The sequence below is a fragment of the Meriones unguiculatus genome, chromosome 6, assembly GCF_030254825.1.
Source record: "Meriones unguiculatus strain TT.TT164.6M chromosome 6, Bangor_MerUng_6.1, whole genome shotgun sequence".
NCBI classification, from domain to species: Eukaryota; Metazoa; Chordata; class Mammalia; order Rodentia; family Muridae; genus Meriones; species Meriones unguiculatus.
In genome coordinates, this window is record NC_083354.1 from 66,686,462 (window position 1) to 66,712,876 (window position 26,415).

Sequence of the window (26,415 nt, forward strand, 5' to 3'; positions counted from 1 at the left end):
TTAGTACATGGTATCTAAATGATGCTAAAGGAATATCTTTCTGATGCCGTCCAGGAACAGAGTGATGAGTAATGTCAACCACAAATTAACACATGGGCCCGCAGTTCAGTTATCTCGCTGAAGAAATCCCTCTTCTCAGTCTTATCTCAGCAACTGTGTAGCTTTTCTTCATATGCACCAACAGTTGGTTGTAATTTCAGACATAAGGTGTTATCGCTGCTTGGCCTTTGTGGCCAGTGCTAAAGGTGTTGAAACAAACAACGGTTGGGGAGAAACATTGAAACACAGGTGCTCTGACTGTGAACTTATTTTGCTGGTCTGCAACACAAGCCAAAGGCAGCACCGAGGCAGTGGGCCTGAGCAGCTGTGTGTGATTCCTTAGTGCAGGGTGAAGATTCATTCATGGCATTTTGCAAATTATGTCCTTACCTGTAGTAATGCTGTTGCTAATAACAATGTTAGTAGGAGTAGGACAAGAAGAAATAGTTACTCAGATGCAGAAGCTTTTTAAAATTGAAGGGTATGGAAAAATACATGATGAGAAATTAAGTATGCTTCCATCCCTTTACCTGATCAACCTGTCTACCTAGGGACAGCGAGTCTCTCTTTCTCCCTCAGTCTCCCTCTCCATCTCCCTATCTCTCTCCCTCTTCTTCTCCCTCTCCCTCCCTCAAATACACACATACTTTAAGAAAATAAAAGCATGGCATCCATAGTTTTCCCTTACATCAAGAAAAAGAGTATTGAAGGTTGTTCCACATTATCTTTTTAAATGATTAAAACTTCAAGGCACATAACTAACAACAACTTGAAAGATAAAATGGTATGACAGCGCCATTTCAACAGCAGCAGAAAAGATGAACTACTTAAGAATTAATTTAATAAGAAAGATGTAAAATCATAGAAGGAAAATCTTAATGTACTCCTAAAGATTACAAAAGTATGCCTTGGGAAACAGACATCTCTTAGGCTCGAATAGAACTGAGTATTATAGAGACCTTAGTTTCTGCAAATTACCTTAGAAATTTAATTCAGTCCCCCCCCAAATATTTTATTTATTTATTTATTTACTTACTTATTTATTTTAAAACAGGGTGTTGATATACTGGCCCTGAGCTGATCAAATTTTTGTCTTAGGCCTCCTGAATGCTGGAGTTACAAGTGTATGCCACCATGCTCAGCTTCAAAACTCTTTCACTAGACTAGACATGTTGATATGAAAGATCACACAGAAAACCAACATGCAGGAATAGCTAGGAAAACACTAAAGGTGCAAAGTGGTGGGAGGACACTGGTCCTATCATCACGTGTTGACAAGTGTATGAATGTCTCTGTAACAGAAACAATACAAACCATGACCAGTGGAATAGGACAGAACAGCAAGAAATAGGCCCAAGTATTTATGGAAATAAAGTGTATGATGATAGTGGTACCTAAGTCTCTGAGGCACAAATGGGCTTCTTTTATAGTGCTGAATAACAATAGTTCATCATCTGGAGGTATCACAGTTTATCACCTTGCTTTTTGAGACAGGGGCTCATTTTATAGCCCAATCAGCTTGGTCTCAAACTTGGATCCTCCTGTCAGGTGCTACGATGACAGTGTGTGTCTCCAGTCCTGACTGTGAGTGACTTTAAATCACTAATTTTAGAAGTCAAGAATCAGACTGATTTACACTTTAATCTTTGGGCCAGGTTTCTACTCAATTCCACCCAAGTCCCCTTCTGTCTCCTCATCTGGGGATAAAGGAGTTTGAAATCCAGGATGACTTAAGACAGCCTTTATTCATCATAGCCTCCCACCTTCTTGGTTTGCTGGCTTTCCAAGACAGTCTTTATTCTTGCTCCAATAATTTGTCTGTGAATAATCGGCCTTTTTAAATGGCACATAGACAAACCCATTTGATACTATGAACATGTGTGCAGGTTTTTAACTCCTACATTTTTAACTCCTTTGGGTAGATTCCAAATTGTGGTGCTGCTGGTAAAAGTATGAAAAAATAGGCCAATCTGCCTTCAGTACAGTACTTATTCATAGTTGGTAATAACAAAACTAATTGAACCCACGCACATACATATGGTGACATCCACAGTGAACCTATAGCTTCATATAGACACATGCCAGCGAAGACTGTGAGTGTGTATAAGAAGATTTATGTATGTATTAGATGCAAACCACAACTCTCACTCTGAAGTAAATAGAAGCTAATTTACTCAGAACCAAGTAGGCTCAGGAACACAGATTCTATATGTGCCACAGTAGAAGAGCTCTCACAGGATGAAAGAAAAGCCAAGGCACTCTGTGGGGACATCAGGTAGGTGGACCATAATCAAGCAGAGAAATCTCTTCTGTGGGTTTTACACATGGTCTTGTAACATTCTTAGCTTAAGTTAGGGTTGATGGAAGCTAGTGGTCTGCTAAGTTAATACATTCCAGAAGATTTACCCAACGGATGCAAAGGCATTTTCAGATTAGCCCAAGACGATGATAGCTCTTGACTGGAAATACTGCTTTTCTCCTTAATCACAAAGTTCTAATTAACAGCAAAAGCTTCAACAGGGGTGTGGCTTCTTCAGAGAGTTTCAGTGCGTTGTGTGTGTGCGTACAGATGTCTAGCTGCTATTGACTACCTACTGAAAGCCAAGAAGCAACGACAACACAAGACCAAGAAGGACATCCTGGTACCATCTTCCACCCAGACAAATCAGAATTCCTTTAGAAAAACATCCAATTCCAAAGTAGAAGGAGGGAAATACACAATGGGCCTAGGAAATCTCATTGTGCCAAAAGTAATGATGAAAGAGGACAGGCCAAGAGGACACAAGAACCAGATCAAAGATGAAAGAGGACAGGCCAAGAGGACACAAGAACCAGATCACGGAGACTTCTGTGGCCAAACTGGAGAAAATTCAGGCACAGAACTTACCATGTGACTCCTGACTTACATTCTGGATCTTTGCCATGGTGCTCTCCTTGGAGAACAACATTGCTTCTCCACCAAGTCCTAATGGATTAGAAATGGGGCCCAAAGACATAGGACTAATCAAAAAGTTCAACTGCAACATATGGACTTTCAGTTCCCTGCCTCTCTGGCTCCTCCCCTGATCATTCCTTTCCTCCTTATCATCCTCACACTTATGTTTTCACCCTGTCTTTTAAATGCCCTACTTACCGAACTTCTCTCTGTATCCAAAAGAAGGGATCCATGTAAGCCCTCCAAGTGGCTCTCATCCTACATTAGCCTCCTTTGCAACAGTGATGGGGCTCCAAGCAGAACAACACAGCCAACCGACCAATCAAATCAAGGAAGACCTGACCTTGCTACAATAAAGCATAGTCAACTTACAAAACCAAGTAGATCCCCTGGCTGCAGTGGTTCCTCCAAAACCACAGAGGACTAGATTTGATGACTGCTGAAAAGGGAGGCACCTGCGCCTTCCTAGGGGAAGAATGATGTTTTTATGCAAACCAGTCTGGCCTAGTACAGGAAAATGCTAAACAAATATTAGAAAGAATCAAAACCCAAGAAAGGGTAGATGATACTTTCTGGAAGGGCACTTGACTGCTTGGGGACCAGGAATCAAACCCTTAATAGGCCCACTCACTCTGATTATATTAACCCTACTCTTTGGTCCCTGCCTTTTCAAATGTCTCACCAAATCCCTCCAACAAAGACTACAAGCCTTCACCTTCTGGAAGGTCACTAAATTCTTCATGGCACAAAACTACCAGCCCTTATTCCACCTGGAAGCTACCTCAATATGCCCCTTCCAATGTTGAGGCTGTAGCCACCCTTTAGAAGGAAGCAGCCTCCATAAAACTACAGTACCTTCTCCCTTTTTTCTTTTTACCCTTCCAGAGTTGGGATATGTTGGCATCAGGTCATGAGAAATTGGGTCAGCCTGTGCTGGGGTATAACCCAAGGCATAAAAAATGGATTAACTGCACCTGACCATTTCCAAGTCACCTGCAGTCACAATATGCCCAGATACTGAAAACAACCTGCTCTGCTCCTAATCAAACCACAAAAATTAGCTATAGCTTTCTGGTTGCTACCTAAGTATTTATTTGTGTCTGCCAACCCCATTGAATGTGCTTAACCCTCATTCATTAAAAAGGCTAGGGCCCTTTCCTGTTTCAACAAAGCAGCCTCATTCAGTCTACTGAAATGTGGGGTGGGGGTTTGGGGAGAGATGTAATTATGCTAAAGGGCTATGGCATATTGATCAAAAAAAAATCCGAGCGTTCATAGTGAATTAAATACATAGGAAACTCAGAAACTCATAGAAAGAAAACTAAAAACTCACGATTGGTAGCCATTTTAATTATAATCTATTCATGCAAGAAATAAAAACCAATAAGCAAAAGTTTGAGAGATCCTTAGTAATTGCAAGGGGGAAATGGTAACTTTGCAATGGAGACCTGATGTCACTAATACAGTGATCCCACAAGAGAGCTAATGAGTGCCCTGTCACTCTGCCTGAGACACCAGGAAGCACCCACATCACTTTCCTGCATTCTTGTACAAAGCTATTGCCTGAGTCAAATCCAAAAAGAAACATCTAGCAAACACAAGTAGAGAGATCTGAAAAAACAAAAACAAAAGCAAACAAACTATCAGGCACAGTTTGTCTGCCATAGGTGTTCTGTAAAGGTAAAAAACAAGTGACTCTTCCATCTGCACTAGGGCATCACCAGCCTGTATGCCTACTTGAAAATGTAGGAGACAGGGAGCCTGGTATGTGTTTAGCTTCAGGAGCATTAAATTAAAGGAGTTCCTAAGCTGTTTGATTTTTACCAAAGGCAGGGAAAGTCTGGGATGGTGGCATATGACTGTAATCTCAGTTCCTATAATCCATTAGTATTTGATGAAGAGACAGGAGGGCAGAGCTGGAGGAAGCTGTCCTGGGCTACATAAGCTCAAAAAAAAAAGGGAGGGGAATATAGAAAACAGTTATGGAGCAGAAGAATGTGCAAAGACCACAGTGGACGTTTCTGTCTCCTCCTATTCTCAACATAAAGGGGAAAAAATCTCTTTGGGTTTTATAATGCCAAAATTTTAAACTTTCTGGCTACATTTTACTAAAGATGAGTAATTATCTACTTCAAAGAAAAATGTGTGTATGTTAAGAGGGAAACATATTTAAGGATAATTTTTCAAGAAAGGAAAAAATTGCTCTCACACAATGAAGAAATGAGCACATCGTAAGATTTTTATCTAACTTATTAATGAAGAAACCAATAAGAAGTTAAAACTGTATAAGGAACAATACAGAAAATGCCCATCAGTCAACTGCATAGATGTCATTTGAGTATATCAGCAATAGTTACTTTTCAAGGCTATCATTCATTTGGAGCTTCCAAAGCTGTAAAATAACTCCCACAGTCTTGATCTCTGCCCAAGAGGGTGTGTTCTCTAGGCAGTGTTCCATTTTTCTTCCACCTAACAGTTATCACTTATCTCTAGACATTGAGTAAGCAGATAGTCTTAGGTGGGCACACCCAACAACCTGAAATGAAGCTTCACCATCCCAAAGGCCCTGTGCAAACAGACTGTGTTTGGCCCGTTGCTGATGGGAAGAAAGTGGTTTCATGGGTACACTGTAGATGATTATTAATATTTAATATTGATTTATCTTTATTCCTAAACCAGCTGTATACCCAAATCACCACACAGAGACTAGGATTTATTTAATTAACCTAGAGCACAATGGTGGGTAATAGTTACTCCATCCTAAACCCCCAAGCCCACATTGCTTCCTCCCATTCAGATTTCCCACATTATACTTGCTTTTTAGTCATATCTTAGGTCCAGTTCATTTCTCCTGATGTTTCCCTGTCTTCTCCTCTCAGATCTCTCTTCCTACTCCTTTTTCCTTCCCTCTGGACTAGGATGTCCCACCCTATTCTCTCCATTGCATAGCATTGGGGCTGGTTGTTTTTTGACAATACAGAGAACAAATGGTAGCATGTTTACATAAACTTGAGACAGGTGATGCTTAGAATAAGCATCACAACCCAATGTCAGGATTGAAACCAGCTATTGGGATAGAGAAACCAGCATTTGAATGAACAAGGGTAAATTGTATACATTCCACAAAAACATTATACTAACAGTACACTTCATAAATTATCCCGAAACATTATCTGCAGGGCTTTCTTCTCTATTTTCTCACCTGTCCCAAGCTAGGGCCTTGAACTAGACACAATTTGCTAGTTACAAAACACACACATACACGGGGATGGGGGCAGAGACACAGAGGCTCAGAATGTGGAGCCAGGAGTCCAGCCATTTTTTACAAGGTGGTTTTTCCTCCAGATGAAGGGGGCACTAATTACAGTGCTTAGCTGCCAAGGTTGTGGCTAGATTTTGTCAGATACAGCATGTGAAAACATTTGAAACTTGTGGTTCCCAAGTTCATGGCTAGGAAAAATAACGGGCCTCTCGGCTTTGGAAGCACCAGCGGGGTTTGCATGCTTGCTCTGTTTGGGCTCCTCCTCCCCATCCCTCCGGCACCCCGCCCCTGCCCCGCCCCACCGGGAGGCGGAGGCGGCGAACGCCCGCCCTCCCCAGCCCGTGGCCCGCCTAGGTAAATGTTATTTTGAGGGGTACCCGCCACTCAGTTCCGGATTCTGCCCTGAATGCCAGCAGCTGGGGTTTCGCAAGCTGCGAAGGATGGGCAAGCTGAGCGGATACAGCGGGAGCTGGGCCGGAGGTCCCCGGCCTCAGCTGCTACTGTTGCTGCTGCTGCTGTTGCCGCCAGGCTGGGCCTCCGGGGCCCCCCGGCCCCATGTGGTCTTCGTGCTGGCGGACGACCTGGGCTGGAACGACGTGAGTTTCCATGGCTCAGCCATCCGCACGCCGCACCTGGATGCGCTGGCGGCCGACGGGGTGGTCCTGGACAACTACTATGTGCAGCCGCTGTGCACGCCCTCGCGGAGCCAGCTGCTCACCGGCCGCTATCAGGTACTCGAAGGCCTTCCGCCCCGCCCCGCGCGTGCTGCCACTCGGGCTCAGCAGGATCGGCACTCGCTGCCCTTGGCTTCCCTAGGCTGGCGCCCAGCGCAGCCTCTGCGCATGCCTGGCTTCCTCTTGGTGGCCCAGTGCTAGAGAGGCTTCGTTTTCTGGGGGTTGGAGGAGAGGAGGTTTCTGGGAGCTCAAGGCGCCGGGTCTGTGAGCCCCAAAGAAGGATAGGTGGGGTCCTGAGGAGAAAGGCTAGAGAAGGCGAGGAAGGCCCTAGAATGGAATTAAAGTGAGGCAGCAGTGGTCCTAGGTCAGGAGTCGTCCACCTGAGACAGGATAATAGGCAACCATGTAAATGGGAGTTTTAGAGATTAGCTGAAACACTAAAAAGACTAGGATTGTTGACAAAAGGACCAGAAAAGCCTTCAGTGTATGAGCCTGGGGGGTGAGGGTACATGAATGATTTTAACCTTTCTCCCAGTCCCTCTTATGCCTGTGAGCCAGGCCACAGGTGAGACAAGGTGCACTCCAGGCTCCTCTGTATTTATCTTTCTTTGAATAAGTTACCCGCTTGCCTATAGCTACACGTCAACAACCTGGAAACCCTAGTGCCCATCCTCCAGATCTTCCACGTGCACCACCAGTGATGGAGAATAAAGCATGGGGGTGTTGATACTCCTTCCACACTGGAGGGTGAATCCAGCCCTTATGAGTATCCTCACTCAAAAAAGTGTCTGCAGCTAATGCATTTACCCACAGAGTATGTGTATTTTAGATGACTAAGAATAGTGGGAACATTTTTGTAGTGTTTTATTGTCTTTACACCACCCCATGAGGCAGTTATCTCGAACCCCCTTTACAGGTGAGGAGATAGCTTGCCTAAACTGGGTGCCAGTAGTGGAGTCACACAGCTATAAATCATAACCCTTACTTTCCTGCAGCCACCAGCCATCTTGGACCTATGAAACTAGGCTTCCCTGCCCATTTTGGACCTATGAAACTAGGCTTCCCTGCCCATTCTGAGGTCGAGGGTTCATAAAGTCCTGATACAATTATGATCAAATATAATAATTTTTGTGATTACTGTTGGGTACTGGTGTTTGTTTTTTTTTTCTCTGTGTCTGTTTCTGTCCATCATCTATTTTTCTGTCTGTCTGTCTGTTGCTACATACACACACACACACACACACACACACACACACAATCTTCTGGCCTTTCTCCAGAAAGATTTAAACAAACATGGTGCAAAGATTTAGACAACATGGTGCCAGAACAAGTCAGCCAAAGATGTCATATAATCGAGGAAACATGAATTGGCAGTGAACTCCACTGGGTAATGGATTATAAGCTGCTTATTCAACAGGCGTTTGAACTTAACTGCCTTCCTACATAGGTGCTCACATAACCTTTCAGATCACACCTCATGTTCTAAGCCTGAGATAAAGATTTCAACACTGGTCCAGAGGCTGAAGCGAGAAACATGTATATGAGCTAAAGCATGGTTTGCTTCCCCACCAGCAATAAGGGCATTCCAGGATATCTACCAGGCTGCTAAGTGTACTTAGTAGTCCGTAGGCCAGAGTGAGTATCTCCCAACCCCCAGTAGGAGCTCCTGATACAGTATTCCCCAGGAGTAGGGGAAGGTGGTTCTGCATTTGCTTTGAAGAACAAGAACTGAACTCATGTTGCAAAATAATAGAGGGGGTGTTCATTTATGCAGCATTCTCCCAACAGACCAGGAGAGCAACATTGTCCCAACAGACCCGGGGAGGGAAGCAAGCACAGCACCTGGAACCTCACTGAGAATTGAGTACTTTTCTCCACAATGTGCTATACCCGCTAAGCACTTGAAAATACTTGAGTATTGAGAGTAAATCTGTGGTTGATAGTGAAGGAAAAGGAGAGGTTGTGCACTTCAAGGTGGTCAGAGGTATCCCAAAGGAGCTGACTCAGACACTGTCATGTGATCCTGTTAAAGATTACTTTGGTTTAGTGGTATCCTTTTACTGGCGTCTAGTAAGATTGTTGCTTTCAAGTACTATATGTTGGTAATTCTGGTTATCTTTCTCATTTCCTTCAAAAAACTAATGATTTTTATACCTAAATAATTCAAAACTGATGACATTTCCTTGTTTAGAATCATTGTAAGAGCTACAAGAAAATGTTTTCTGTATCTTCCAAATATTCAGTTTTAAATTTTTCTCACAAAGCAACCTCTTTATATTTCATGGAGTCACAGTGACATGGTAGTGGAGCTAGTTCTGAAACATCCAAATATCTCTGGGATATCAGTGTTGTGCTTTGAAATTGACTTCTAGTTCTTTTGTTATGATATATTTTTACTGAAGATCAGTGGTCTACATTTTTTATCAGCACTGTTTTATAACACAGTTTGTAAACTGAGGCTGGAAGAAGGTACTATATGTTGGGGGAAAGCAAGTCTGGTGGGTGGCAAAGCGCTTGCCTCACGGGCATGAGGACCAGTTCAGACTCTCCAGAATCCACATAAAGGATCAGGCTGGTGACGTGCGTCTTTAGTCACAGCTCTGACAAGATGGGAGGTGTATCCTTGGAAGCTCATGAGCCAGCTAGACTGATATATATGGCAGAGTTTCCGACCAGTGAGAGACCCTGTCTCAAAACAAAAAGTAGAAGGTGCCTGAGGCCTGACACGTTAGGTTGGCCTCTGGCCTCCACAGCAGGTGCTGTGTATGTTCACCCCTGCTCCCACACACCTGCACCCTCATTTACACACACTCCATTCACACAGAAAAAATGTGCCCAAGGCCACGGGGCTAAGAAATGATAGAACAGCTAATGAACCAGGCAGTGCTCAGAATCCCATTTATAGCAACTATATCTTTAGAAGTATTAAAAACATCACCACTAGTCCTCCTTCGTACTTATGCAATAATTTATTATTTTTGAACATTTAAGTCACTCCTAAATATCTGTCTGAAAATGAATCTATCATATATATAATATATATACATTTACTTAAAATTTGCCCATTTCAAGTATAAAATGAGAAAGAAATCGTATATCTGAAAGAATCATTCAGTACAATAAAATGAAAAATTTGTTAGCTATTTCAAAATAAAAAACTATTCAAGAGTCCTGCCTGAACCTTTGCAATTGTGGTTCATTCTAATTTTCAACTTGACACAACCTCTTGGGAAGACAGTGTCAATGAGAGGTGGCCTATATTAAATTGGCCTGTGGGTGGTTGTCTTGATTATGATAATTCACATGCAGCCCACGGTGCTGGCAGCATTCCCTGAGGGAATGGAGAATGTGAGCTGAATAGCAAGGATGCATTCATCTCTTGCTGCTCTTGATTATGGATGTGGTGATTGCTTATCTTATGTCCCTGCCTTGACTTCCCTATAACTTGGAATTTCAACCTTAAATAACCCTTTCTCCTCTAAGTTATTTTTTGGGGGAGGGGTCAGAGTGTTTTTATCACTAGTATCAATAGAATTGAAACTAGGATGTCAATCATACTAATGTTTAGAGAACAATGTTTAGAGCTAATGCCATTTGAAAAGTGCTAAGACTCAACTAACTTTTCTCTCTTGAGTTTTGATTTTATTCTGTTTTTGTTTGTTGTTTTGTCTTGTTTTTCTTTTGAAAGTGATGAGTAAAGAGAAACGTTATGAATGTGAGAGGTAGATTTCAGTCTTGACCATGTCAAATTCTCATCAGCAAGACTCATTTTCTCAGAAATAGAGAGATACAGGACCTGCTCTGTCTAGCCTTAAATTTCTTTGACTGTAATGCTTTTGCCTTCTTAGGGAAAGTGCTCATCATTATCATACCCACCAACCCATCTTTGGTAGTGTGTAAGGTGGTGCTAAGCCTTATGCTCTATACAGACTACTTATTCTGCTGTTGAGAGTTAAAAGGGAACATGAATTTTTATATTAAGATGTTTAATTATTGCTAATTCTTCCACACGACCCTTTAAACCATCATGTTTTGGTGGAAAATTTATAGAGCCTGAGGTGGGTGGCATGTAATGGGGGGATGGGGAGCAGTGAGGGAGGCAATTAATGGTACATTAGATAGAATTCAGTCTCTCTACAGTCAGGCTAATGTTCTCCCCAGGACCTTTATTCATTATCTTTAAAATCTGTCCATATATCTTATTTTTAAATAGAAAACACATACGATGTAAAAACCTAAATTTGGAGGGGGGAGGAAGGGTCTATTTTCTTCTGTGGTGTAAACCCTGATAAGTTGCCCCTGTGCCAGTAAAATCTTCCCACTCCATAGGAAACTAATTTAAACTCAGTGGGTCACACACAAAAGGAAGACAGTGTAGGAGGGGAACTTGAAGAGAAGGACTCCAACGGGAGACAAGATGAGGGGCATGAGGTATGAAAACAGTTAAAATCTGTTATATAAATATATGAAAGTGTCAAAGAAGAAATTAAAAACCCTCAAAGCTTACATAGAAAATTTCCCTCTATTCCAGCCCAGCTCCTAATGTCTAATGTCTTAGGCATTCAGTTCCCATGTTTTAGGAAAGTATACAGAGAAGTGAATGACACCATCCTGTAAAAGTGACTTATTCATGTACAAACAAATGCATGTGTAGATATCCCATTATTTTTATTTGAATGGTAATATTCTCTTCATACTTTTATATCCATGTTTAATTTTACTGAAAACTTGGTAACATTATTGTTAAATAAACAACATCCTTATTTATGCTGGTACATTATTTTGTTACATGAACATAACATTTTTAATCAGTCACATAATAATGGATACAAACAATTTCTGGCCTTTGGTTATATCAAAGAAAGTGAAATCAATGTCTTCTACACATGTCATTTTGCTCATCTGAAACACATTTGCAGAACAGTTTCTCAAAAAATAAAAATTTGAGAATGTAGATATCACTTGTAATTTTGATAACTATAATAAATTTGAACATTAAAAAATCTAAGAATTTTGTGAACATATTTTAGTTATGTTTGTCTGTGTATGCATATCTGCACATGAGTGTAGTGCCCTGGGAGGCCAGGAGAGGGAACTGGATCCCCTGGATCTGGAGTTAAAGAAGGCTGTGAGCTGCCATGCGGGGCTGGAAACCAAGCCCAGGTTCTCTGCAAGACCAACCAGTGCTCTTAACCATGGGGACATCTTTATAGCCTCTTTTGTCTAATTTTAATTATACTATTTGTCTTTTTAATGTTGGCTTTTCTTCTTTGTGTGTTTTGGATACTGAACCTTAATTAGATATTATTTGTTATGTTCTTGATAGTGTCCTTTGATATAGAACAAACTTTCAATTTTTATATAATGCAGTGCTCATTTTAAAAACTCTACTTTCTTTGTGGTATTTATGCCTCCACCTCCTTTACCAACCCTCAACTCTAGGTAGGAGAGAGAAGGTTAATGGAGGGAAGGGTCTCAGATCCCTTTACTTCTCCAGGATGTTTAGGATTGATGCGTCTTTGGGGCTATGCCAATCTCTGTCAGCAGAAGATGCAGGCAGCAGTCTTCTCCAAACCACTGTACCCCAAAGCGTTTCTCTCTTCCTGTCTGCCCCAAACTGCCACACTCTCCATCTCTCCAAACTACACCCCACACCCCACACCTCACACCCCACACACCAACAGCACCCATCATGCCTTCTCTTTTTGGGCTCTCAAATTTATATTCTCAGAGCCCTAGACCACACCCCTCTCTGTGCTGCACATGGAAGGCTGTTAACAGCTGGCAAAAGCCATGTGCTGCATGAGATAGCTATCAACTGTGGACAAATCAAAGCTCCAACTAAAATCCCATGCTTGAGATTAAAACAAAAACACATTTACATAACATAACTGAGTTTACAAAGTAACCAAAGCTTCCATTACAATGTAATGTAAACATTTATTTGGTTGCTTATGTTTTTTGTTATTACATATAAAAATCATTGCCTAATATTACATGTATTAGTCTCTATATTTTCTTCTGGGAGTTTTATAGGTTTTACCTTTACATTGAGTTCTGTATAAGTCACTTTATTTTTTTCTCCCTCAATCAGCATCAATCCATTGACCTCAGTTTTTTCCCCCATCAATCTATATGTTTATTATGATGTTAGAATGATACTGTCTTGATGACTGTAGCCATATACTGGATTCCAGAATAAGGAAGTATAAATTTTGTTCCCCTTATTTTCCCTGAAAGGTAATTTTAATGATTGTGAGCTCCCTTAATTTCTATGTGGATTTTAGGATCAACTTTATACATCAGGGGTGAGGAGAGACACACTGATGGGCACAACCACTTGAAAGTATTCTGGTGTTAATAGGAATCTTCCAGTCCTGGAATTGAGCCTTCTTTCTGAGAGGTCAGGTATTTTTTGATGCCTTTCAACAGTAGTTTTTAGTTTTCAGTGTACAGATTTTATAGTTTGTTGGCAAAAGTTATTCCTACATATTTCATTTTTTATGCCATTGTGATTGGAATTCTAAATTGTTTATTTAGTCCTTTGTTTAACAGGTATTTGTGGAACAATTTGTAATATCAGGAACTATGCTAGACTGTAGTGATCTCCAGTTTGGCTGAGGTGAGGGGAAGGAATGATTGAGAGAGGAGTGAAATAGTGCATATGAACGAAGGAAGAAATGTGAAATAAAGGGGTGTGGCATTAAGAGTTGAAAATAAAGTAGATGAAGTTGTGGGGAACCTGAGAATGTCCCCAAGGAGGCAAGATTTATAGAGGACTCAATGCCATAGTCAAGATCCTGAAAAAAGTTTAACAGGGTATGGGAGGAACAAGAGAAGCAAGCCCCTGCGGCTGGATTTAGCTTGCCCTAAGACTGAGGAGAAGGTGGTAGTGGGTGGGGACTGAGGAGTTGAAGGGCTGGCCAGAAGTGTTCTGTGAGCTCCAAGAAGGGTAGATCTCCCTAGACTTAATGCTTCCTGTTCAAGGTAAAATGTTAAACCTTCAGCTCTGATTGTTGCTATTCCCACAGTAATGTAACACTTAAAAATATTATATCCTAAAGAATATGTCCTGTCTAACAGTGTTAAGAAGTGTTAACAAGTAAGTATTTTAAGGAGCTATAAATCAACTTTCATGTGTTATTTTTAATCTTTTACTTTTTGTGGGGGAGGGGGATAGGGTCTCACTATGTAGCCTTGACTGACCTGCAATTCATTATGTAACCCTAGCTGGCCTTGAACTCACAGAGATTCACCTGTCACTGTCTCCAGAGTGCTGGGATTAAAGGCTGTGAAGCCCCATTGCAATATATCTGATCATACTGTGAACCCTGAGATTGTTTACTGGAAAGACTTGTTTCTAGTTGTGGTGTGGCTCAGCCCTAGCACACACCTTTAATCCAAGGGTTTTCTGCTTGTAAACAGGATTACATAAAGTCAACCATAGGCAAAGAGGTGGAACAAACAACCAGTTGACTGAGAGTGAGCATAGGAAAAACCCTAGAAAGTAAGAGGGAGTCAGGAAGACAGGTAGCTCCCTACCTATCCCTACTCACAGGAAGGAGAAGGGAGGGACATTCAGTTTGAGGTGTTTTTGAGATAGCATAGGGAAGGAGGATTACTTTGTCAGGCTGTGGAAGAAAGTCAGCTGGGTGCTTTCTTTGCCTCTCCAAGCTAGCAGGCTTTCATGCCAGTATCTGGCTCCTGAGTCTTTATATATAAATAAATGATTGAGATTTTGTTAAAAATGACAAAGGCCAGCTCAGCATTCTTAGTTTTAAAATAGTGTCTAGGAAATGCATTTAGAAGTTTTTAATGTAAAGAATGTTTTATTCTTGTCTTCTGTACTTTTTCTGTTAGGTAGCCCCCATTTATTAGTTTATTAGTGATGCCTGTAAGGAAAAGGATTTTATATCTATTTGTCCTTGGTTCAAACTTTTCATCTTTCCTAGCAGAATTTCTACACTGTTTTTAGTTTAAAGTAATAACTTGCAAATACTAAATTTTCAAATTTTAACAGGTTGACTTGATTCACTATATAATATTCATTATATGTCTGCATTCCCAATAACTTTTTAAATTTAAATTTCATTTTTTTACATTTATGGGAGTTTTGCCTGCGTGTATCTTATGGGCCATGTCTATGCCTGGTATCCCCTGGAACTGTCATTGCAGACAGTTGTGAGCTGCCATGTGGGTGCTGGAAATTGAACCTTGGTTGAGCACCTAGTGCTCTTAACCACTGGGCCACCTCTCCAGGCCCCAATAAAAATTTTATACTTTTAAAAAATTATTCATTTTATTTTATGTGTATACGTGTTCTGCCTGGATGTATGTGTATACAGCACATGTGTGTGTGTGGTACCTATGGTACCCTCAGAGATAAGAAGAGGTCATCAGATCTCATGGAACTGGAGTTACAAATGGTTGTGAACTACCGTGTACATGCTGGAAACAGAACCATAGGTCCTCTGCAAGCACTTCCAATGCTCTTAACTGCTGAGCTACCTCTCAGTCCTCCAGTACAAGTGTTAATTGTTGGTATTCTTAGGCCTTACTCCTCTGTTAGATTGACTCTGATGCTCTCCGGTGTAGAGAGGCACTCAGTGGTCAACAGCTGAGTAGATGTTCGGGCTGTACACTTCAACACAAGAAAGATCTCAGCATCATGGTTCAGGTCCTAGGACTAAGCTGAGTGTAAGGATACACGCCTGTAATACCAGATCTGCCACGGACCAGCCCAGTCGGGCTCCCGTCGTCCGCGGGAGAACAAGGCTTTAGACAGGAAGACACTGTTTCGGAGAAGAATTGACAGACAGAGACACCTTGATGGTTTTGACTCTGCTGCAACTTTACTGAAATTAAGCTAGTATTTTTATACAAAAGGCACCTTAAAATTGGCATGCTTCCCAGAACATTCAGACTTTTACCAAGGATACAAAGTTTATGTTTTAACATAGGCCAGTGCCCACAAGAAATCTTTGCCTAGAAACTTTCTGATCAACGCAAACAAGAAACAAAAGTCTCAAACTATGGTTTCATTATCACTGACTAGTGAAGAGGAAAGTCAGGAGCTGTAATAGTCCTCCGAGCCAAGTCGAATACCTGCCAAAGTCTAAACACACCTTTGTCAACCATCCTCCCTTATGTCCAGCACAAGATTTATGATCTTCTCTAGGAACAAGGTACTGAAGGGAGGGGAAAACTTCCACCAGCTGCACCTCTCATGCTATTATTTCTTAAGAAGGAGCCTATTATTATTTTACTATTTTTAATGCCTATTAATGCTAAATCTAATTCATTACCTTTCTTAAACTTACTATTTTTATTAAAGCCTTTAACAATCTACTAATAATAAATTTCTTTATAAAGTTAGTTGTGCTGTTTCAGGTGTCACAGAGAAAGATCAAAGAATTCATTATTCCAGCCCCAGAGCCACAACTGAAGAAGCATAGAAATCTCAGAACACGTCTCTTTTCCAAGTGGGATGAGTTTGCCAGGGACCTTCCAGGGGGCGTATTTCCAGGGAAATCATATCCCCCGCCCTGTAGCTAATGCTACTATGGCGACACTGGCGTGGGTGTAGCAAGATCTTTGGGGGATGAAGCTGGAGGACCATCAACTTGAGGCTAGATTCCAGTACATAAAGAATACAAGGCCAGGCTGGGCTACACAGCAAGACTTGTCACAAGCAAGCAAGCAAGCAAACAAACAAGGGCTTGAGCTGTAGCTCAGAGGTACAGTGCTTAGCTTTTTGTTGTTATTGTTGTTGTTTCAAGACAGGGTTCCTCTGTGTAGCCCTGGCTGTCCTGGACTCAATTTGTAGACCAGGCTGCCTCGAACTCACAGAGATCCACCTGCCTCCTCTGCTTTCCTGAGTGTTGGGATTACAGGGGTGTATAACTGCACTGGGCTTGCTTTTTTTTTTTTTTTTTTTTTTTTTTTTTTAAAGGCTGGGCATGGTGGTGCATCCCTTTAACCTTAGCACTCAGGAGGATCTCTGTGAGTTCAAGGCCAGCCTAGTCGACAGCTAGGCCTACATAGTGAGACCTTATCTCATGCACATCCACACACACGCACACACACACACACACACACAAAGAAGGAAGAAAGACAAAAAAGTTTAAAGGTAACAAAAATGGCAGGTCTCAATGAGGATACTAACTCTTTTTAGTTCTCAGGTTGTTCTTGTCCCTGTGGGGGACTGAGGAGGTCTTTCCATACCAGAATTCTATAAACCTTGGCAGAGAGCACAGACAATGAAAGATGACACCGGGCTTCCTTCCTAGGGGACCGCAGCCGCCACATTTTTCTTAATCACACTGATAAATAGACAAGACACGTTCAGGGCTTTTCACTCACCCCTGAAGCAGAACCTTGAACAGGAAACAGGAAAGAAGCTATGCAGTGGAGGGCAGGTGATTCTTAACTCATGCTTTAATTTTGCCTCAAGACTGTCAGGAGACTGCAGAGGAAGAGGGCCTAGGGGTATGAACTTCCTTCTAAATTCAGCCTTGCCAGCAGCTTTTCCAGTTTGTCCCCACCAGCCTTGGTGGATTTCAGTCAGTGAACTAGGTTAAACAAATAGAGAAGGGAGAAGTGGGAGGAGGGTTTTGGGGGAAGACATGAGAGGCTGGTTGGGCAAGTCACAGGATCTTCTGGACTAAGTGTTCAAGGAGGCAGAAATCAGAACAGCATGTAGCCAGGAAGCCATCACGTTGCTGGTGCTATTTTCCATTACTGTGCTCATTTCAGGGGAGAACAAAGGATACCTCAGGTTTAGAATAGCTAGTAAGAGGGCCGGCAATCAAGCGCATGCCTCCAACACAAGGAACCCAGGGGCGACTTGCTCTGGTTGAGATGTTTAATTTACCTCCCCAAAAACTGGAAACAAGAAAATAAGGAAACAACTTTAGAGTTGTATGGAATGTTAACAGTTTTCTTGTGGCATTTTTGTGGGATTGACTGATATGGTTGGTTATTTGAATAATCACTTTGAGGACAGTGGAATAGTTTAGGAGATAAGGATGCTTCCTTGTGCTCATTCCTTAGAATCCACATAGTGGGAGGAGAACACCAACTTCTGGACGCTGTCCTCTGATTTCCATGTTTGTGAGATGGTGCATACGTGTCCACACACAAACACATGCATACATATAAACACTCACATACACATCACACACACACATACCCATATATACACATAAATAAATGTAGCAAACAATTTCTAATTGAAAAAAAATATGTATACACTGTTGCTTTCTGGTCATCATCATTGATTTTGCTTCCTTAATCATCACTTTACTAAAAATTCTGTTTTCAGATATATTTCAGAAATATTTTCAGATATATTTCAGAAAAATCTCTATATTTTTCTTCCTTAGTAAATTTCTGTTGGATTCATAATTTAAATAGAGAAAATCATGGAGACAATACCTGCCTTGTTCATTCTTTTTACAAACAACATCACTTTGTGGGTTTAATCAGAGACTCACACTTTTTACTAATCAACACCAAAATAAATAGGCCCTTAAAACTGTCAGTGGTGTGGGCCAGTTGCAAAGCCTGAACACTGAGGGGCCAGACCAGATGGCCAAGCCAGGCTCCTCAGACACAATGTGTGTTCTGTAGCTTTTGGCGGCAGCACCCTGGGCAGCTGAGTGCTTGTCAGAAAGCTTCAAGCGTGAGGTAGCAGATTTTCCATTCTCCTGTGAGCATCTCCAGGAATAAACCATAGGTAGCACAGGTGTTTTCTGAACATGGTCAACCTATTCAAAACTGGCAAAAGCACAGGCAGGGAATTCTGAACCGCTGGCTAGCCACTATCACATCCTATGGCTGTGCTCTGTTCCAGAAACATCCATTCAGGCTCCCTGGGCTGTAAGGTAGAGGGGTAGGCCTGCTCACTTTTCTGAATGCTCCAGTGCCATAGCAGGTGGTATTTCACAAATGCACAGGTGTGTGGAGGTTGTGTGTTCAACTTGCATGGGGCTGGTAGACCAGATGGAACTCCCCTCCTGCTCCACCAGGTGTTATCCCACACTGTTGAGGGTGGGAGAAAAATGGCATCCACTACCAAGTATGTTACAGTGGTTCATTAGCCCATGGTAGAGTTTCTTATGAGAGTAGCTGAAGGGTTGTAACTTGAGCTCTTGAGATACTGTCTTAGGGTTTCTACTACATTTTTGGCTGTCATCCAGAGTTTGGCTTCTTCTCCCCACTTTGTAAATAAATTCTTAGGACCATCATGACCAAATTGTAACTTGGGGAGGAAAGGGTTTATTTGGATTAGGCATCCAAATCATAGTCTGTCATTGAAGGGAGTCAGGAAAGGAACTCAGACAGGGCAGGAACCTGGAAGCCTGAGCTGGTGCAGAGGCCACGGAGGGTGCTGCTTACTGGCTTGCTCCCTATGGCTTGCTCAGCCTGCTTTCTTATAGAACCCAGGCCCACCAGCCCAGGGATGACACCACCCACATGGGCTGAGCCCTCCCTTGTCAATCACTAATTAAGAAAATGCCTCACAGGCTTGTCTACATCCCACCTTTGGAGGCATTTTATAAATTGAGATTCCCTTCTCTCAGATGACTTTAGCTTGTGTCAAGTTGACATAAAACTAGCCAGCACACACATAGACTGTAGACCGCATGGTTCTGAAAGCCACTGCCCTCTCCAGTGGTGGTTTTTGTTGTTGTTGTTGTTTTTCTCAGGAAAAAAGAAAAATTACTGGGACTGTATTTTTATCATCTCCTAGGTCTTTGGAGGAAGACTAATTTCTCAGTTATCTCAAGGAGAGCAGGACCCTCCCTGGGGTTTGTAGATTTTTGGCATCAGAGGAGCAAATCCTTAATGGTCAAATGCAATCTTCAAAGGGGGCGTTTTGCAAGAGGCTTTGTTTTAATGATGAACAGGCAGCCACACAAAGCAGATCAAGTGGTAGCCCCTGCGGACTTTAATATATGACAGCCATGTCTTTTCCAGTTATACCTTCTCTCTGGATGTTGAAGATGAGTTTTAGGTAGACTTGCAGATTTTTTTTTGTGTTTAGATAGCTGCCTGTTTTTCTTTGATTCACATTTGTGTCCCACCCCACACATTGTGGGATACTCCAGAGTTCTGTGCTGGAGGTGAATAAGCTTGGCACTTGCCTGTTTACTGTGTCTCAACATATTATTGCTTCCTGGCTTCAAATAGTGTTTGAACAGACCAAAACCACATTTTTGGCTGTCATCCAGAGTTTGGCTTCTGCTCACCACTAATGCCATAAAAACGTTTTGTCAAATAAATTCTTAGGAACGAAAAAGAACAAATTCCCTTTTATGTATGATCGTAGAGAATGGAGACAGGTTTCAGCTGACCACCTGGCTTGCTACCTGTGGCACAGGAAAACTGAACTGCACAGTGTCTCTTGGTAGTGCTCTCTAGTGATCAGAGAGAATTCTCCACGTGTAATAGATGAGCTTTCTACGTAAGCTTTGCACATTTATATCCACTGGTGATTTTGGGTTCCATAAAATATTACTTTTACATCCTGCTCAGCTATATGTTATGAAGTGTTTGAGCCTTGGCTCAATTTTCTGTTTAGTAAGCTTGTAGTGCTAGTAATGGAAAGAAACCTTCTTGTGTGTGTGAATACATTTGTATGTGTGTGCCTGTGTAGAGTCTATGCATATGTGTATATGTGAGTGCACAGTGACAACTGCCTTTCCCTAGAAATGATAAAATCCTTAACATTCAGTGTTGTGTCAGTAAAGAGAAGGCATATTGAAATAAGAGTATATTATGCAAGGTTTATTTGCAAATTGACTTATTTTAGAAGCTGTGGGTGTGGAAGCAGGCCGAGAGTGTAGTAGACAGAACCAGTGGTGCTGTTAACCACCCTTGGACCAGTAGGGAGGAAAGGAAGGGGGAGCCATATGGGGATGCTGCCCAGGCTGAAGCAACCTGACCCCAAGACCGCTCACTCTATCCACATGGTTCTTCCAGCCTCGTGGTCACTGCGCTTATGCGCACATACACTTGTAGATCTGATTTTAAAATAATGAAAATTAGACAAAACTGAACCAAATATAGGTCTGTGGATCTGTATGGTTTGAGTGGTTAGGAAGTTAAGTTTGGGAAAAACCAGTGCTAACTGGGTATTTATTTAATCCCTGTAGAACTGTAGATTTAAAGTTCCAGTGTGCACTGTATATGATAGCCATATGCACCATACATTCCAGGAAGTAGGTCTTCAAGGAAGCAGGTACTTCGAGGTGTGATGGTTAAACCTGGTGGCCAGCTTGATGTACCCTGAGTTGAAAAGGGACCCTCAGTTGATTAAGTGCCTCCATCAAGTTGGCCTATGGAAGTAGCATGAGCTAGCCATCCTTAGGCAGGTGGGCCTAGACTCTGAATAACGGCATCTGAGGAAACCTTAGAAAGCAGCTGGGAAGTAGTGTTCTTCTGTGGCCTCTGCTTCAGCTCCTGCCTCCATGTTCTGCCTCAGCATCACTCTATGACAGATTACAGTCAATATGTAAGCAAAAAAACCCTCTTTCCTTCAACAGGTTGGTTTGGTCAGAGTTTTATCACATCAACAGAGAAGCACACTAGCACAGGAAGGGAATTGTGCTATCAATAGCTGCTCATTGTTACTAATGTGATCATTGTTGGCTGTTTAATATGTATTTGGCATTTTATATCATTTTATTAATCCTGTCCAAACCACAGGAAGTAGATGCAGATGAAGGTAACCTTACACATATCAAAACTGAAGTAAGTCGTGGAAGGCACTGTCTTACTGTCTAAAGGTCACAAAGCTATTAAATGATAGAGCCTCAATGGAGCTGGCATTCCTGCATTAACTATGCAGCATGTCAATCACCCACAAATACATTTAAGGAATTACTAGCAGCAAGTTGCTTGATACCCACCCTCAGTGGACCAGGGTTCAGAGTCCTGCCTGGGTTGAGAACTGGCACCCACAACCTACACTACCTTCAGTGTCGTGTGTATCTAAGGAAGTGGTTCTCAACCTGTGGGTTGTGAACCCTTTGGGGGTCAAAGGACCCTGTCACAGGGGTCACATTCAGATATCCTGCATATCAGATATTTACATTACAGTTCACAACAGTATTAAAATTACAGTTGCAGTAACAAAAATAATTTTGTAGTTGGGGATCATTACAACATGAGAAACTATATTAAGAGGTCATAGCATTTGAAAGGTTGAGACTCACTGATATAAGGAAATCAGGATTTCCCTGTGCCAGGAAGGTCAGGGCCTATGGAGGATCACTTCATCCATCCTCATGGGTATGGTAGCATTTTAAAATTCATCATAATTTCAATTTGTGAAGGAATTTATTAAGATTCAAGGGACTTCTGAAATTATAGAAATTATATGTTTACTATTCTAAAGCTCAACAAGTCTTTGTCTTTTAATGCTGGATGCTGTATGGACCCTGTGCCCTAGAGATGCTTTTGTCATCCACACCCACGCAGCAGTCAGTGGAATGCTTTCGAGAAAAGGTCAGTGTCTTTTCAGATTGTGGTTTATGTGAGGTTGAATAAAAAGCATGAGCTGTCAGTGTCATCATATCGTTAAGTAAGTCTTTAAAAAAATTACAAAGTCCTCAAAGAATAGAGATTTATTTTTTTTCTAATCAGATTTCAACTTCTCACATGCAGGGGGATTGGAATCCTTTTTGTTGATAGATTAAATAACTGGTTCCTGAACAGTGCCTTGATAAATAGTTGTTGAAAATGTTGCTTTATTGAAATGTTTTTATTCATACATCCAATTGCTATTTGTGTCCATTACCTTATTGTCTCACTGAGGAAACTGCCTCTCAGAATTCACCTAACCATGCAGACCCACAAATGTGACCTGTGACTGACGTGGTTGCTGTATCTACTCCATGGTGTTTCAAGGGCATTAATCCCTGGTTTTGTGTTTATCTCTTTAAGATCCACACGGGCTTACAGCATCTCCTCATTAAAACCTGCCAGCCCAGCTGTGTTCCCCTGGATGAAAAACTCCTGCCCCAGCTTCTTAAGGAAGCAGGCTATGCTACGCACATGGTGGGAAAATGGCACCTGGGAATGTTCCGGAAAGAATGTCTGCCAACACGCCGAGGATTTGATACCTATTTTGGTAATGGAAATGCATATGTTTCTTTAACAACACCGACCTACTGCAGCCAGCTCATTAAACACACCCAAGTATCATCAAACTAAATGACTGGAAACCTGAACACAGTAAATCAGCCAGCACCAGAGTGGGGTTGCTTTCTGATGTTACCCCCATATGCTAGCTCTGTGCAGAGCTCTGGGTGTGCGCATGCCCATAGCAAGGCAGCAGCCTTTGCCAGAGTGCTGATGAGGAACAGGGTTAGGAGCATTTATGTCAGAGAGCGCCTTGTGGCCTAAACTCTGCTTACCTGAAGATGACGGGGCAGAGTTTTATGGAATTAGCATCAGATTTTGTATTAAAGAATGTTTCCTTAATTAAAGCTCATACATTTTTATTTCTCCGTATGGACTGTGTTCAGAGACCCCTGTCCTGGGGGAGAAGAATAACTCACCTTCCCTGGGCATCTTCTCCTACCTATGAGGTCTGCTTCTGAAATTACTAGATCAAGCCTGGCATGGTGGCACATGCCTGTAATCCCAACACTCAGGAAGGCAGAGGCAGGAGGATCTCTGTGAGTTCAATGCCAGCCTGGTCTACAGAGAGAGTTCAGGAGAGCCAAGTCTACACAGAGAAACCCTGTCTCCAAAAACAAAAACAAAAAACAAAACAAAAATAAAGAAAGAAAAGAAATTACTAGATTAGAGAAGATCAATTGAAAAATTAATCATAATAAAAGGAGATAATAAAAAAATGGTAGTAGGAGCTAATCAAGTGAAAACTAGAAACTAGAGAGCCCTCTGACATAAATATGAAGCCTAAAGTTTGTTTTAAAACATGACACCTTGAGGCAATTATAAACTCTGCCTTAGTTAATAACCATTTTACTGCTAATTAAGTATCTTTCCATCAAGTTCTTTTTCTATTGAGCTGTCTTTCTGTCCAGCTAGTTAGTAATCTCCCTCTCTCCCATCTGCTTCTTGTAAACTAAATGCTTACTTAACATAGAACATTTAAATAGAACAACCAGTAAGACATAAAATAATTTAAATGCACCAGATTGTAAATCACAAATGAAAAGGAAAGAGCTGTGTGTCTCTGAGAACAATTTCCACGTTCGAGTCTGAGGTGGGAGACTTCTTATGTTGGAAGGGAGGAGGGAGGAATGGCAGAGAAAGATGTGCCAGGAGTACATCATGACAAGAAAAGCCAGCTGTTGGTATTGGGGAAGAGTGAAGCGTCTTTAGACTCTCAGCTGTGAGAGAAACTTCCCCTTTGGGAGACTGTAAAGCGGAGAGCTTCACTGTAATGATAAAGAGATGGCTTCCGTGTAGATTGATTTGAGGTATTAGCTTCCAAGCAAGGTAAGGCCGAAGCACAAATAGGCCCTGAAACCACACAGCTAGCTACTTGATTTTAAAGCTGATGTCAAGATGCAAGATATCAGACAGGCAAGCTCTTGTGTCTTCTCCACTCAGGGCGCCGTAGCACTGCTAGCCTACCATGACATTCTTTCTGACTGAGTCTAAATTAGTCTTCACTGCCCTTGAGTGGCTGTTAGAAATCAGCCTTCATTGATTTAACATCTTAGAAGTTCTAGAGGAATGGCTGGCCTGTGCCTTGGCAATTTTTTTTTTTTTTCAAAATGAATTGCTGTCTGTTCTTTGACAGGTTGTGGATATTTAGAATCTTTATTAACATCTAAGTTGTGTACTTAACAACTTGGTAGTTGGACAGCTGGGGAGAGGGTTCAGTCAGTAAAGTGTTTGCATCAATGAACCTTAGTGTGATCCCTAGAACCTAAGTTAAAAAGCTGGGTGTCATTCAGGCCTTTCATCCTGTCAGGCAAACTGAGATGGTGGATTCCTGGTACTTGCTGGCCAGGCAGCTCAGCCTAATTGCCAAGCCAGGAAGAAAACCTACCTCAAAAAGCACGCGGGGATAGCTTCTGGCAGTGACATCAGGTTTGACCTTTAACCTATGCATACTCTTACACATCTACATACACTTAACTTAAAGGGCAGAAATCCTTTGCCTTTTGAGAATTAGGGCCTAGATAGACACATGCCCTACATTTACCTGAAGAGAGACTTGTAGCCAGGAGGAGTATGTGGAGCACAGCTGTCATTACCACTGTAGTTCAGCTGCTCTGCTAAAAGCAGATAGGTGACTGAATGCCCATAAAACAAAGAAATACAGACTTAATGGGTAATTGTGTTGAGTGTGAATTACATCTGGATAAAACTATGGAAAAACACAGACTTAGTTATTCAAAAAGCATATTCTCAAGTGTCTCACAAAAGCATAGGCTCAGCACTCAAGCTCAAGTTCATGAGTTGCAATGATGGAAGCACTGTGTGTCTCCCTCTGGTTGTATGGTATCAGATTGGCAAAGTATTTGAAGAAATAGCTCTATTTCTATAGTTCTTATGTTTGTAATATCATTTAATACTTAGGGTTCCTATAACCAAATATATCCTGTGCCTTTATCCTCTCCAGTGTTGGCTTATATTAATGGATAAGGAATCTGAACTTTTCTCTGCAAGCTTTAGTACTTAGCAGATGTTAAAAACCCAAACTAGTGGTAGGTAAGGGTTGAAATTGTCACTGTTTACTTACTTATTCATTCATTGTTTATTTATTTATTGTGTGTGTGAGAGACAGACAGACACATACACATAAGGCAGCCTGCAGGATTCAGTTCTGTCCTTCCAGCACAGGGACCCCAGGGAGCAAGCCCAGGTTGTCAGGTTCGGTGGCAGGCACTTTTCCCCACTGAGTCTTGAAATGATTTTTTGTGAATTTAATTTTTTCTATTCCACATTAAGTAATAAATATGTTGGATTTTTCTTATTATAAATATAGATGAGAATCACACAGTAAGTTATCTTAAGGTCATATACTAGTTATATTCAGGATCTTGAACTTATTGGATCATGAAAATAGTTAATCTAAAATGAACTGAATTATTATATAAGCAGTATAAGGCTCTTAATTGTCATTGTAGACAAACTTCATGAGAAGGGAAAGAACAAGGTCCACTTTTCATCATCTTGAGATGGTGACTAAAAGGGGCCATGTATGTAAGAATACAGCTAAAAGCTGGGCAAACTCCTTCTTAACAGCTTGTTGGGGTCCACCTCACCATGCCATTCACCCAATTAAGATAGTTAACTTTAGTGATTTTTTTATTAATTACACTTTATACATTTTGTATCCTCCCATAAGCCCCTCCCTCCTTCCCTCCCGATCCCACCCTCCTTCCTCCTTCTTCATGCATGCCCCTCGCCATTTAGTGATTTTTTTTTTTAAACATGAGGATTGTGCCATTATCACAGTCCCACTGTAGGACCACATGTATTTGTGTGTGTGTGTGTGTGTGTGTGTGTGT

General features: G+C 41.6%; 1 protein-coding gene across 1 annotated transcript in view; it reads left to right on the forward strand.

Moving 5' to 3' along the window:
• The first annotated feature begins 6,560 nt into the window (after nt 1-6,560).
• Nucleotides 6,561-26,415, forward strand: part of Arsb (arylsulfatase B) — a 188,776-nt gene continuing 168,921 nt past the window's right edge. Inside the window, exons 1-2 of the mRNA XM_060385574.1 lie at nt 6,561-6,967; nt 22,862-23,048. Coding sequence (XP_060241557.1) covers nt 6,677-6,967; nt 22,862-23,048 — 478 coding nt within the window. The 5' untranslated portion in view covers nt 6,561-6,676. The remainder of the gene's footprint in view (nt 6,968-22,861; nt 23,049-26,415) is intronic.